Below are 15874 nucleotides of genomic sequence, written 5' to 3'. Positions count from 1 at the left end.
ACACTGGTCGGATTTAAAATATGACTTGCATTTAAATATAAAGAAATATAAATTCTGATTGGCTTTCAGAGGGGGAAAAATCACTTTTCCATTGTGATTAAGAGATATTATAAAACATATAGATTAAATGCTCTGTAAGTCACTTTGGACAAAGGCATCTGCCAAATGCATAAAATATAAATCTGAACGTATGTGATGTGTGTTGTTCAGGTATGGAGCTCACAGGAGAGAAGGACGTGGATTTGGCTTCCAGAGTTCAGGAGCTTCTGGAGTTCTTGAACGAAAAACAACACGAGCTGGAAATGAGCGCCGAACACGCACACAAACGTCTGGAGCAGTGCCTGCAGCTGCGACACCTGCAGGCGGAGGTCAAACAGGTGCGTTTGCTCCCGTTGTACGACAGCATCTCAATCCGTGACTGCACTCAGGGACCCCTGTTTAAAACGATGCTGATGTTATGAGGCGTCATGTCTGACTTTCATATTCAGGAAAAAGCTTGTGCTGCATTCCAAGATTCTGCCTGATGCTATTATCCCGGAGTACAAGTGCCAAGCTAATTGCTTTTATCCTTGACACTTTAATCATGCACACAGACACACACTCACTCTCGCAGTGCGTGGGTGATCATCGGAGCCCTTTATTTCAGCCTTTCTGCTGTATGTCAAAAATGATTAAACAGTGCTTTTGCACGCGGTATTGCGCTGCATTGTATTTAAATTAAGTCAGTCTTGGTAAACACTCTTTGTAAATTAGGTTTATTATAAATTCACAAAAGTCAGCGAAACTTTCATCGTTATTTCCTGCAGAGAATCAGGTAAATGATAAATGTCATTATGCTTTTGATCATGCCAATTTATTAAATGATGGGAAAAGTTTTATAGCCGTGCATAAATCCGTGCACTTGACATTCATAATGTGCTGATAAAAAAGCCTGTTTTGTGTGACTGTTTCAGTTTAAATGAGATTACACAAAGAATAAATATATTTGTATAATAACAGGATGTGTCTGCACACACACTGGTGACTAATTTTTTGCTAAAAAAATATTTAAAAGTGCAATTTTTTGGTTAAGGGGGCTTTAAATTGAGACATGATGATGATAATGACCTAAGCAAAAATACGATTTTAAGACTTGTTTTTGAAGAAAATCATCCAAATAAGTGAGTTTTTGCTTAAAGGCGGGGTGTATTATCTCTGAAAGCCAATGTTAAAGGATTTATTTTCTTAAAAAAAAAGATAATTTACTCACCACCATGTCATCCAAAATGTTGATGTATTTCTTTGTTCAGTCGAGAAGAAATTATGTTTTTTGAGGAAAACATTCCAGGATTTTTCTCATTTTAATGGATTTTAATGGACCCCAACACTTATTAGTTTTAATGCAGTTTAAAATTGCAGTTTCAAAGGACTCTAAAAGATCTCAAACGAGGCATAAGGGTCTTATCTAGTGAAACGATTGTCATTTTTGGCGGGAGATATGAAAGATATGCACTTTTAGGCCACAACTTCTCGTCTTCCTCCGGCTGTGTGACGAGCAAGCGCGAACTCACGTAATTGCGTAATGACGTCGAAAGGTCACGCGTTACATTTACGATTTTAAAACAATAAACTAACACTAAGACATTAATTAGTATCATTCAACATACAACAACGTTGGAACGGTCCTCTTTCTCCACACTTGTGAACACTGTTCGTAGGTTCACATACATCATCCGTGACCTCTTGACGTGATGATGTATTACGTGAGGTCGCATTGGCGCGTCACAGGACCGGAGGAAGACGAGAAGTTGTGGTCCAAAAGTGCATATTTTTATTTTTCTTGCCAAAAATCACAATCGTTTCGCTAGATAGGACGCTTATGCCTCATTTGGGATTGTTTAGAGTCCTTTGAAACTGCAATTTTAAACTGCTTTAAACTGTTAAGTGTTGGGGTCCATTAAAGTCCATTAAAATGAGAAAAATCCTGGAATGTTTTCCTAAAAAAACATAATTTCTTCTCGACTGAGCAAAGAAAGACATCAACATTTTGGATGAAATGGTGGTGAGTAAGTTATCTGTTTTTTTTTTTTTAAGAAAATGGACTAATCCTTTAAACAAACACACCCCAAAAGAATCTGGACCTTCTTTTGATAGACCCGCCCCACACATACGCAACCCAGGCAACAATGTCGCTTAGTAGACATGCACCTTACTGCTGATTGGCTACAGTACAAGTGTGTTTTGGTACTGGGCACTGACTCCCTTTTCCAAAGCGTTTTTCAAAAATCATGCATCATACATTTGAATTAGGTTTTACTTCTTTAAATGTCCACTATGTAGATTTTTAATGGTAAGATTGTGAATTTCAACCAAGGGCTCAGTCCACAGCTCACACTTCCCTTTTGAAACGCATAGTGAAGCTACGGTAGCCACCACAGGACAAACAGAGACAACGTAGTGACAAAACGCGCTCTTTAGAACAGTTTGTCCGTTTAGGGCTACTGTAGAAACATGGTGGTGTGAAATGGCGACTTCCATAAGGGGACCCGCGGTGTATGTAGATAAAAATGGCTCATTATAAGGTAATAAAAACAATACAGTTCATATTGTAAGATCTTTATACACCACTGATAATATAGTTATGTATATATATTGCATTTCTGTCTAGAGATCCTTTTACACAATGCACCTTTAATTTTAATATATGTTTTCAGAAAGCAAGACTTATATTAGGTCAAGTAAATGTATTGATTTAAGAATGTTTATATATTTGTACTGGAAACAAGACAAAAATACTAAGGAAGGAATTTAATGAGGAAAATTGACCGAGTGTACCTTTAACATGTTTTAAGTGTTTTTGTAACAACTAAAAGAGAAAGATATTTTGAAGCCACTGCATGTCTCTGTGTTTGCATACATGTGTTGATGCATTCTTATTCATGCGATAATATGTGCAGGTGTTGGGTTGGATTCGTAACGGCGAGTCGATGCTCACGGCGAGCACAACCAACGCTGGTTCCCTGTCTGAGGCGGAACAACTTCAGAGAGAGCACGAACAATTTCAGCTTGCAATCGAGGTGCACGCACACCTACACACACTCACACTTTCCTTAAAAGACTCAGCAACAGGCAGCGCTCCAATGATGCTTTTCCTGTAAGATGGGAGTAGGTGTTAAATATCAAGCTGTGTACACCTATCAGGAATGCATTTTTCTGCTAGCATCGAACTGATGATGCAAACATTGTCCGATTGGCGTCCCCTTACTGTAATCTATCATAAACTGAGGATGAATTGGTCTATTAATTATATCGCCCCCTTTGTTGCAAGCATCTTAAAATATGAAAAATGCTGACTTTTTTTCAAAACAGTTACTCAAAGCAAATTTACGAGCACATTACTCAGAAATGCACACCAAGTTTTAATTCAGTAAATAGCTGCTTATAATTCTCAACTAACAACAGGTGCTTTAAATCAAAGCATGTCTGTGCTGAATATTGGTGCCAAAGTTTCTTTTGCAATGCGGGAAAAGAGACGGTATGTTTTAATAATCTACAACAGGGCTTGCTTGACATTTTTTCATTTACTCTCTGTTCCCAACAGCATCTCTCTTTCAGCATGAGTGCATCTTCTGACTGTGAACAGCGCACGCATAATGACTTATTTTGATTGTAATGTTCCTGTAGTTAAGTCATAATGTTCATCACCGCCTCATCAATCGGCCCTTTTGTTGTTTGGTAGAATGACACAATCAAACCACCATAGTAACAACCTGACCAATTTTGCGGTCAAATTCAAGCCCTGATTTTGCAACCAGCATCATGCAAAAATGTGCAAAATAAATTTTGGTAATTTTATAAGTAGAGCTGCAACAACTAATCAATAAAATCGATAAAAATCAATTACGACATTCGTTGTCAACGAATTTCATTATCAGTGATGGGAGTAACGCGTTACAAAGTAACGCGTTACTGTAATTCCACTACTTCTAGCAGTAACGAGCATGTAACGAAGTATTTTTTTAATCAAGTAATGCAATTACAATTACTGAAATTTAAATGAGTTCGTTACTCGCGTTACTCTATTTTGTAAAAAAATAGACAAGACATATCTGACGTCGCAGGACCGTGCTGACAGTGCATATAGAATGAACATGAAAAATCTAAACGGGACAACATACCTTTGTTTAAAAATTGTGCGCAAGTCATAATCCATCCCTTCTCATGTTTGTAAATTATCTTCGTCAAGCAATCCCAGTATGACATCAACTTGCATTTGTAGTCCATTTGTAGAACGATCCGCGACTGTTGTTTCCACTAAAATGATTAGTTTTAGTTTCAGTCTCTCCGTATCCGAAAAAGCAATCCACGTAGCCTACTCCGTTTTCTGATTAAATATCTTCCTTTAATCTTGTTTATCATTTTAATCAAACATAAAAAATATAGAAACAATATACGACCGAAGAGCGCAGTCCTTGCCGCAAGCTTCATATGCTGTGTTTCAATTCAAGGTCTGTGCCCTACTAAGCATGCGATAAAAGGTGAGCACTCGGTCTTTCAAGGTGCTCAGAAGTTCGCGAAGAGAACTGAAATGAGAAGGTCTAACCTTCGGAGGACCCATAATTTGCGTTACCTGCTGCACGCGCACCGCGCCTGTCAACAGGACACAGCGGAGATGTTTCTAACTTATTAAAATAAATATGGAATCAGAAAAATTATAATTTATTTGAGAAAATATGACTCAATTGTCTCCAAATTTTTAAAGAGACACTATACAATTTTAACACATTATATATTTTTGTAAACACACAGAATATTTGTCGAAATGGTCTAAATGATATACATAAATAAACTAAGTTTACATATTAAGATAATTTCTAACAAAAATATTCAAAGGTTGAATCTAAAGCAAAATAGGCTCCTACAGTATGTGATATAGAGTCTTACGTGTAAAATAGCCCATCCATATCATTTTATTGTTTGACTGTTCAGTACTGTTCATATTTACATTTAAAACGCAGACATAAAAGTAACTTAAAAGTTACTTTTCTTAGTAACTAATTACTTTTGATATACAGTAACTGGTAGAGTAATTCAGTTACTTTTAAAAGAAGTAACTAGTAACTGTAAGTAATTACTAATTTTCAGTAACTTGCCCAACACTGTTCATTATTGATTAGTTGGTCTGTGACGTCACTTGCTCCCGCACCACCACACCTTCGGCCAACATGCACACGCGTCAGGTGCTGTTTCTTCATACAGCAGGAGCTGCCTGCTCAAAGTCAGTGACGTTTTATTCATACAATGCAAGAAGCTGCGCGCAAGATTCAGAGGTAGCCGAAAACCCTTTCGATCAGATTGCTTTTGTAGTGTAAACGCACATGTGGTTGAATGTGTTCGAACAACCACACGGACCGCCTTCTCTCCACCCATTTATCTAATCTGAGGTACTGAACACAATGTTTTACGTCTTTTCTGACTTCTGGCGCGAACACACGGTGTACATCGCTATTTTTAGCCTTTTATTGATAACTAAAGAACTAAGTAGAAAGTAGACAAAAGAGATGGATTTAAATACCAGGTGCAAAACGTCTCTCTGCAAAAACTTAAACGAACGCTGGTTAATAAAGGCTTAATTTATTTTAATATAAGTGAGTTTTTGTTTATTATTGTTGGGTTTATATATATAGGGTATATATATATAAATTATGAACCACAAATATCTGTTTTAAAGTAAGGTTGAAATCCAGGTTTATATTACTGTAACAACGCATTTATATCACCACTTTTATATCATAATGGCTTATTTATTTTGTTAATAACAAATAATCTTAATATTCATCAAGGTCTAAAGCTGAAAATTAAAAATAATTTCTTACTCTGTGGCAAATTTCTCAGCACATCCCTGAAGACTTCATTCATTTTGTTAATTGATATTTTGACATTTAAAGATGTTTTACTATTTAAAGCAACACAAACGTTTTTTTTATTTGAAGGCTTAAAATATCTAAATCAATAATGTTGTATTATTAAAACTCTGTAGTAGTGTGTGGCTTTTGCACTTTTAAAAGTACACTTCTACACGTGAATACCCTAATTTAGTGCCTTATTTAGCTATAATACGTGAAAACATCTAATTAAACAAATATTTATATTTTATCCAATTAGTAGATTAATAAAAAAAGAATAATCGCCCGATTAATCGATTATGAAAATAATCGTTAGTTGCAACCCTATTTAAAAGGCACATGCTTTAATGAAGACATCAGGATGTGTTTCATTTTTGATGGTTTTGGCCTTGAACAGCAAGACGTTTAGCTGATCATCTTAATTGCTCTCCAGAAGAACCTTTCCTTGACCTTCCCCTCATCTCCCGCGGTCCTTGTGTACTGACAGTTTACGAATTGAATTCGAGTACACCCCAAGAATTAAAACGAGCCACTTCTCAAAAGCTGGTCTCTTTCCGGTCTCCGCAGTCTCTCCTCCATGCCGACTCCCTTCAGCGTACCCATCAGAGCGCCCTGCAGCTCCAGCAGAGGGCGGAGCTGCTGTTGCAGGCCGGCCACTATGACCCGGACGCCGTACGAGCCTGCGCTGAAACCGTGGCCCTTCATTGGCAAACCCTCATGCTGAAGATGGAGGACCGATTAAAGCTGGTTAACGCCTCTGTGGCCTTCTACAAAACATCCGAGCAGGTGGGTTACAGAGAGAGTGTAATACGAAAGGTACCATTACGAGTGTATAAGATTGTGGTCGATGATGTGAAAAATGTATAATAGCAGCAATGCCACTCATAAAATCAATGGGAGAAGCCACTTAATAGTCAAAATGGCGACTGTTGTCCCACCTTACAGTTGAAAGAGCCAACCACCTTCCTGTTTTGTTTTGTTTTGTTTTAAATAGACATTAACTAAACATTATACACCATTATTTACCCTTATATACAAACTATACCATTTTTTCCCCATCCAACGATTATATGCTTATCTTATATGCTATCATTAGATTGTTATATTGTAAATATTAGGGACACGAACTTTGATGCCAAGTGACACTGTGTATGTAACCGTGTGTGTGTGTGTGTGTGTGTGTGTGTGTGTGTGTGTGTGTGTGTGTGTGTGTGTGTGTGTGTGTGTGTGTGTGTGTGTGTGCGTGCGTGCGTTTGTGTGTGTGTGTGTGTGTGTGTGTGCGTGTGTGTTTTCCCCATGGCAGGTGTGTAATGTATTAGAGAGTCTGGAGCTGGAGTACAGGAGAGAAGAGGACTGGTGTGGAGGTCACGATAAACTGGGCTCAACTGCAGAGACGGACCATGTGACCCCGCTCATCGGCAAACACCTCGAGCAAAAAGAGGCTTTCCTTAAGGTACACACATACACCTGCCACAACATACTGTATGTTAACCGGTCCTGACAAATCTTTCCTTTTATTACAAATGCACCTACAGCAAAATTTGCTATCACATTTGAGTCATTTTTAAGGGGCCACAAGATGACCATAAAAGACCATAAAACCCTTTAATTTTCAAATAAATGATTTTTGATGTACTATATAGATTAACTGTAATGATCCCTTGACCTTCATTTATGTAAATTATAGGGATGTCCTCGACTAAGGATTTACATTTTCGAATCAGAATTGTCAAATCTTTCTATAGTCTACCGATAGTCGAATCATCTATGTGTGTGTGCATGGGTTGGGGCCAGACCAGGTACAAATGGGTAACTTTTATTTTCTTTCACAAGCAGAGCACATAAACAACTTTCTGATAAAGTGACCAAAACTGTCTTTCAACGAAGACAAAACTGACGATGCATTTATATATATTTTTTAAGGTAAAATGTAAGGCAAAATTAACATTTGTTTAATCATTTCTTATAACATTTTAAAGCCACGTTCTACAGAACATCACACAAAGATGTAACAAAAATATAAAAAATATCAAATATCAAATATCAAAACAACAAATGACACGTAACTTGTAATTGTTACTGTAAATGATAAAAACAAAGCTTTATATACAATTCATTAAACGTTCATCTATAACAAGAAAAACACTGAAATTAATGATTTTATAGACACTACACGTTATTATTTAGCACAGAAATACCTGCTTGCTTACTTTGACTTTGATCATCTCTGTATTCACTTTAGATGATTCTTATATTATTTATTTCAGGAATCTCTTTTCTATCATTTGAAAGTGAACACCGACCATAATATATAATCACAAGAAAGACAGTTGTAAATATAGGTTTGGTGCAGATATTTTCTGTGTCATCATCGAAATTTAAAGAAACGGCTTACCTGTTTTGTAGTTTAACTTTTGACAAGATAACCACCCTGTTTTTAATACATTTTAAAACTTATACCCGTCGAAAAACATCCTTTTTTTATGTTTAGTTTGATGGACTCCTAAATATGAGACGCAGAGCACCTAGCGCATTCGGATAAAGCGGTGGCCAGCACGCAACAGCGCAACATCGATACAACAAACAGCAATCCAAAGTTTACAGACTTAAATTAGATCAGAATTTATGTTTATAATAAATACTTTTTTAATAAAATAAGGTCAGAAGTAACAAGGTGCAGAACAAATATGTGCAAAATGCCTGAAGTGCACGGAAACGAAACACAAGCCAAATAGATAAATCAGATAACACAGAGTGATTTATAAATAAAATAAAATAAATTAAAATAAAATAAAGAAATTATTAAAAGCACGAAAGAATTGCCAGAATTGCCAGCTTTGTCTTTTAAATATAGAAACAAAGAGGCAAAGGTTTATTAACATAGAAACCTCTTATGGACGTGTAGCCCTGTCACAGGGGTTGTTGGATTTATTAACGCATTTTAAAAATATTTATTGAAAGTATGCTACTTCACATATTATTAGCATAGCATTATCATAATATGCTTTATATTAATATATTGAGAGAAAGCTGTTATATGTGAAATCAGATAATGTGCACCCATATACGGCCAAAATTGAATGATCCTCATTGCATAACACATATGCGCAATTCGACTGTGAGATTGGTAGTCGAATCAGGCTTCCCCTATGAGTGCATCGAATCTTCGAAAATTCGGGATCCCCCTTAAAATTTAACATCAAAATTTTATGGTAATGATGTCACAACTGTTATCACATTGTTGCCCTTCCACATTTATTAAACGCTGTTGTCCAAATGTTTTAATTCGTTGGGTTTCAGGCATGTACTTTAGCACGTCGTAATGCAGAGGTCTTTCTCAAATACATCCATCGAAACAACGTGAGCATGCCTGGGGTCGCCACCCACAATCGTGCCACTGAGTCCCAGGTCAAAGGTCAGTTCGGGATTTAAAAGCACTATATTGTCTGTTTGTATGCGATTATTTTTGAATGTTTGTAATTGTTCATTGATTGTATCATACATGTTTTTAGCCATACTGAGCGAGCTGCTACAGAGAGAAAATCGTGTGCTGCATTTCTGGACTCTTAAAAAGAGGCGTTTAGACCAGTGCCAACAGTATGTTCTGTTTGAACGACACGCCAAACAGGTGAGAGAGTGTGTTAAACTTATTTGCGATGCGTTCTGGGAAAACCCGTCGGATGTTGTGCTGAAACATTTTCAGGAAAATAAAAAAATAAGTTGTAATTTTTTTGTTAAAATTGTGTTTAAATTATTATTCTATAATATCTTATTTATTATCTCTAAAAACATCTAGGCAAAATGTACTTTTTAGTGAAAAGCTAAAAAAACACCATCGTTTTCAATATTTTACTTAATACATAACTATCTTTTTTTTCAATGCATGCACTTCATCGTTGCACAGCGTTTTGTAAATGTGTTAGCATTTAGCCTAGCCCCATTCATTCTATCATTGCTGACCCTCCTGCTTAAACTCAGTGAGAGGGGGAGTGATGATGTTACTGCGCGCAAACAAAGTGCTCTTCCGCCATACAATATAGTTCTCATTTTTTATCCGCTTAAAAAATTGGCACATTTTATTTTGTGCCACCATACTTACTCGTGTAACTCCTCATGTAACAGTCTTTAAATAGGGAAAACATGGAAGTGTTTGGTGGCTTCTAAATTCGTCCCTGTTTGGATCCTAAGGAATGAATGGGGCTAGGCTAAATGCTAACACATTCACGAAGCGCTGTGCAAAGATGAAGTGCACGCAATGAAAAAGATAGGTATTTATTAATTTGTCTAAGTTGAGGTAAGAACATAGTAAAATATTAAAAAACGGTGGTGTTTTCCTTTAATGTTTAAGAACACACCCGGACAGTCTCCCATAGCTTTTCTTCTCTTAACACTACAAATACAGTTTACCTTTTAAAAACCACATTTCAATTTGCGAGCATATGAAAGTTGCACAAGCTTAGTTCATCAATTGCTCTGATATATCAGAGAAAGAAACCCGCTCGCATTTAAACGAAACCAGAGGGAGTCGCCCACAGACCATCCCCTCAAAGTATACAGAAGTGGTCGAAAGTGGACAAAAGAGACGGATTTAAATACCAGGTGTAAACGTGCATGTGTCTTTTTCGCCCACTTGTGATCCGATTGACAAAAACGCATCTTAATACCAGGTATAAACAGCCCCTTGAAGACACCATTCACTTTTGAAGGTTAAACCCCATTTGAACGTCTCCAGTCTCCGATTCTATTGGAGAAACAAGCTCTTTTTTGTTTGAAATTAGTTAGTTTTATGGTAAAAGAAAAAAAAGTAAAATGCTTGTCCAATGACAGAAGGCATGTGCATAAACACATGAAATTGCTTTTCCCTTTTTATAACTATGTCTTTCATGCAGGCCATAGACTGGCTACAGGACACAGGGGAATATTTTCTATCCACACACACAACGCCTGGTGATACCAGCGAAAAAACTCAGGATCTACTGAAAGAGTATGAAGATTTCCGTGTTTCTGCTAAGGTAAAAATCTGGTACTAATAGTGCTGAATGGATTAATGGATAATTGGAAGGATAGATGCCTAGACAGACAATACATATGCAAATGGTTGCAAAGCCACAAATAAATGAATTGAAGTCAAAAGGCGATCAAACAATATTTGGTAGATCTGTTTAGCTATAGATGGTGGTTTGCTTTGTTGGTTTATGGAGATAAATCTGCTACACTTTTATCTTTCAGCAAACGCAGGAGAAAGTGAAGCTCTTAATCCAGCTGGCTGGTAGTCTGGTGGAGAAGGGTCATGTCCACGTGACAGAGCTCAAGAGATGGGTGTCCACGGTGGACAGGCGGTACAGAGACTTTTCCATGCGCATGGGTCAATACCGCTGTAACTTGGACCGTGCACTGGGGCTGTGTTCTGAGGTGAGATTTTCTTATCCATTGCTGTATGTTATGATAAAGACCCCATGGAATGAAACCCATACCCATTTAAAATTTTCAGTACTTTCGTTTCTGAGGAAATGGACTTGTTACTTTTCACAAGAACTGTTTATCATGTCATTAATTGCTTTATTTTTTTTATTTTAATAGTGACACTAGACCACAAAACTAGTCATAGAGGTGAATTTTTTTTTTAAAGGAAAACACCACCGTTTTTCAATATTTTACTATGTTCTTACCTCAACTACGCAAATTAATCCATACATATCTTTTTTTCAGTGCGTGCACTTTATTTTTGCACAGCACGTCGTGAATGTGCTAGCATCTAGCCCAGCCCCATCCATTCCCCAGGATCCAAACAGGGATGAATTTAGGAGCCACCAAACACTTCCATGTTTTTCCTATTTAAAGTTATGTTACATGAGTAGTATGGTGGCACAAAAAATAAAATGTGGCGATTTTTTAAGTGGATCAAAAATGAGAACTATATTGTATGGTGGATGAGCACTTATTTGCAGCACTTCGACCTCTGGTGCAGTAACATCATCATTCCTGACTACTCCTCCTCTCGCTTAAACTCAGTGAGAATAGGGAAAACATGGAAGTGTTTGGTGGCTTCTAAATTCATTCCAGTCTGGATCCTAAGGAATGAATGGGGCTAGGCTAAATGCTAACACATTCACGGTGCGCTATACAAAGATTAAGTGCACGCATTGAAAAAAGATAGGTATGTATTAACTTGTCTACATTGAGGTAAGAACATAGTAAATATTGAAAACAGTGCTGTTTTCCTTTAAAATGCAATTGAGATTTATACATACATAAATAGGTTTTCCATTGATTTATGGTACCTATTGCGGTACAGAGGCAGCAAAAATGCGCTATTCGCACATAGTTGGACGCTTGAACATTTTGAGTTTACTCGCTTCATTCACGTGTGGAATTCGAGTCATTCGAGACATTAACGCGGAAATTTGCGTCATGGAAGAGGCTTCTAAGACTCCGCTCGCTTCCTGTAATCACGTCACTACTAGAGCAAGCTCCTGATTGGTTAACGCGGCGCAATTTTCTGCCAAAGTTAAGATTTTTTAACTCGTGCGTTTCCCGCGGCAACGCTCAATACGCGTCATTTGCGCGTCAATTCGCATCATTCGAATGAGACGGATTCACGTCTACCGCGCCACACTAAATGCCTCATTCGCGCCACAAGACCTCCATTGACTTAACATTGAAATCACTCACGCCTCTACCACGGCTGGTGTGAACGCAGCATTAGGATAGGACATTATTTGGCCGAGATACAACTATTTGAAAATGTGGAATCTTAGGGTGCAAAAAATTTTATATGGAGAAAATTGCCCTTAAGTTGGCCAAATGAATGTTTAACATAAAAAATATATAATTTTGACCCATATAATGTATTTTTGGCTATTGCTACAAATATGCCCGTGCGACTTATGACTGGTTTTGTGGTCCAGGGTAACAATTAAACTTAAGTTAAATTTACATTAAAGATCACAATTAACTTTTTCATCCTTTTTTTTAAATGATTGTTGACTTGTACTCAATCTGAAGGTTGCATCAACGCATTTCTTGCCCCATGAAAAAATCTTACATAATTTGGTACTCAGTTTCAGTGATGTTTTTGTTTAAAGCAATTAACAATATTTCCAAGCTATAGGCCAAGTACATGCATTTTCTGGGTATCGAACCCTTGACCTTGCCGTTGCTAGCATCCCTCTGTTGTTTGCAACAGGACCATAAAGACCTAGAGCTGGACATTATCCCCGCCAGCCTGACCCACACTGACCCAGAGGTCAATCTTAGTGACCCTGACCATGAAGTGGAAAACGAGGAAAAGAAGAAATCTGCCAGAAAAAAGGAGTAAGTGTGGATGCCTCTCAGAGCGACCGAACAAATCACAGCATCGATAGCTTCTTCACAGACAATCCGGTTTAGTCTAAATGGTTTTCTGAAGAGTTAGCGTTGTGCAGTCTCAGACCTTCTTGGCATTCGATTGGCTGTAATGTAAATAGTGTTGGTGGTGTCTCTGTAGGTATATTATGGCGGAGCTGCTTCAGACGGAGAAGGCTTACGTGCGAGATTTACAGGAGTGTTTGGAGGTGAGTGTTTTATTTTGCAAATTTGGCATCTACAAGAATCAATGACTTTATGTTTAACATTATAGAAATATTTTCCCTAAAAATACAAAAAAAAATCATAATTCCAGTTCCAGATGTATATGACTTTTCTTCAGTTAAACAAAAACAAACAAGTTTATATTAAAATGTCATGTTATCAAAGCCATGTATTTTTGTTAAACGTACAGATCAGCGAGGCAAATTTAAATATGTAGGCACAACAAAAGTTTCCAGTCTCACTGGTTCTTGCAACAACTTCAATAGTCACAGGAAAGGTGAGAACCAGTGAGAGTCAACGTTATCTACCAGCCGCCAAATTCGAATTTACCACGCTGATCTTCAGTGGTGGCTCGTGACTGCTCATCTGAGGGGCGCTAATTCAAAATATTGGTTCTGAGTGTCATGTGTATTGCTTGCGTTTTCAAAATATGTGTTTGTTGCGTCATGTGAACCATGTGCATCACGTGTTTTGTCAAAATAAGTGCCTGCTGCACACGCGTCAAAATCGTTTATGATAAAAGAGACGCTCACGTTCACAAAATACACGCAAGACACTCACTCCCTTAACACTAATCTCTGACTAAGCATGAGATTATGTGAGTATCTGGCAAACGCGAGCGTCTCTTTTATCATAAACCCTTTTAGATGCATCTGCTGCAGGAACTTATTTTGACAAGACACGTGATGCACATAGGATCTCTCGACGCGCAGAACACTTATTTTGAAATTACGAACCACACACATGGCGCCCTCGAAAAAAGAAGTCACCGGTCATCACTGCTGATCTTTATGTTTCCATGAATATGCAACACGTCAATCACTGAATAAGTTCAATATATTTAGCATATTGTTTAGCTTCAGAAAACATTTCTTAACCCACTGGAGTCATTTGGATTACTTTAATGTTAGGTCTGTTTGGTTTTTGAAGCTTCACCATGTTGAGCCCCATATAAGATGAGAACATAACTGCATTTTAATATAAAAATAAAGAAAGAAAATCATATACCTGGGGTGGCATAAGGGTGAGTAAATAATGGGATAATTTCAGTATTTGGGAAAATTATTACTTTAAAAACGTTCACATTTATGCATTTGGCAGGTGCTTTTATTCAAAGCAACTTACAGTGCATTAGAAGGCATGTGTGTTCCCTGGGTTTGAACCCTTGACCCTTTGGGCAACTAACGCAATGCACAAAGACAAATCTGGTGTATTTATTGAAATACTTTAAAAAAAAAAATAGATTTGAAAGCTGCACGAGTGTAAAACAAAATCTTATTTTTGTGCAAACTGCTCAGAGATAGTTAACTGAAAAATCAAAATTTCAAATTTTTATGTATAAATTCTTTTATTCGGCTGAACACACAAAAAAAAGATATTCTGAAGTATGTTTGTAACCAAGCATATCTGGGGCACCATTGACTTCCAAAGTGGGAAAAAATAATACTAGGAAGTCAATGGTGCCAGACATTTTTCTAAATATCTTTATTTGTGTTCAGCATAGGAATTTATACAGGTTTGGAACAACTTGTGGGTAAGTAAATGACAGTGGCGGCTCGTGACTGCTCGTCTAAGGGGCGCAAATTCAAAATAGTGTTCGGAGTGTCGTGTGTTGCTTGCGTTTTCAAAATATGTGTTTGTTACGTCATGTGAACCATGTGTATCACGTGTTTTGTCAAAATATGTGCCTGCTGCACAGGCGTCAAAACCGTTTATGATAAAAGAGACATTCATGTTCACAAAATACATGCAAGACACTCCCTTAACAGTAAAAGATTATGCGAGGATCTAGCAAACGCGAGCATCTCTTTTATCATAAACCCTTTAGACGCATATGCAGCAGGCACTTATTTTGACAAGACACATGATACACTCGACGTGCAGAACACATATTTTGAAATAAGGAACCACTCACCTGACGGGCTACATACATGTTGTGAAGAACTTTGCATCGAGCGCCCAAGAAAAAAGAAGTCACCGGCCGCCACTGGTAAATGATGCAAGAATTATAATTTTTTAATAAACTATCCCCTTAAGTTAACCTTTCTTGTGAATGTATACACAGACATTTCTATGGGAAATGACGAGCGGAGCGGAGATCCCACCTGGAATCGCCAACAAAGAGCATGTGATCTTTGGAAACATTCAGGAGATTTACGAGTTCCATAACAAGTATGTTTTAAGCATGCTCGACTTTTAGGTTTATGTACCGTAATTGTAGATGTCACTTTGATGGCTTGTAAAGCTGTTATTTTGATGGACTGTAATTGTGGGAGTAATTTGTTACTTGCTGCTCTTGCTGCTTAGGGTTAGGGTTAGTTTTTTTATGAATATAATTTATTTCACACCATTCGTGCTGCACGACATAAATGAAAATCAAATCATCTTGCAACGGTTGGGTAAACATCTAGTTATTTTGC

The 15874-nt window shown here is 37.4% G+C and overlaps 1 protein-coding gene across 5 annotated transcripts in view; it reads left to right on the top strand.

Moving 5' to 3' along the window:
• Positions 1-15874, top strand: part of kalrnb (kalirin RhoGEF kinase b) — a 119829-nt gene that overhangs the window by 49283 nt on the left and 54672 nt on the right. For all 5 annotated transcript variants that reach the window (XM_055214160.2, XM_055214162.2, XM_055214158.2 and 2 more), the window contains 11 exons: positions 211-377; positions 2937-3056; positions 6453-6671; positions 7189-7338; positions 9186-9300; positions 9398-9513; positions 10775-10897; positions 11115-11297; positions 13072-13199; positions 13372-13438; positions 15520-15626. In XM_055214160.2, the coding sequence (XP_055070135.2) occupies positions 211-377; positions 2937-3056; positions 6453-6671; positions 7189-7338; positions 9186-9300; positions 9398-9513; positions 10775-10897; positions 11115-11297; positions 13072-13199; positions 13372-13438; positions 15520-15626 (1495 nt within the window). The remainder of the gene's footprint in view (positions 1-210; positions 378-2936; positions 3057-6452; positions 6672-7188; positions 7339-9185; positions 9301-9397; positions 9514-10774; positions 10898-11114; positions 11298-13071; positions 13200-13371; positions 13439-15519; positions 15627-15874) is intronic.

The sequence above is a fragment of the Misgurnus anguillicaudatus genome, chromosome 8 (genome assembly GCF_027580225.2).
Source record: "Misgurnus anguillicaudatus chromosome 8, ASM2758022v2, whole genome shotgun sequence".
Taxonomy (NCBI): Eukaryota; Metazoa; Chordata; class Actinopteri; order Cypriniformes; family Cobitidae; genus Misgurnus; species Misgurnus anguillicaudatus.
The sequence above is the reverse complement of the archived record's forward strand: the minus strand, read 5'-3'. Positions and strand labels throughout refer to the sequence as shown.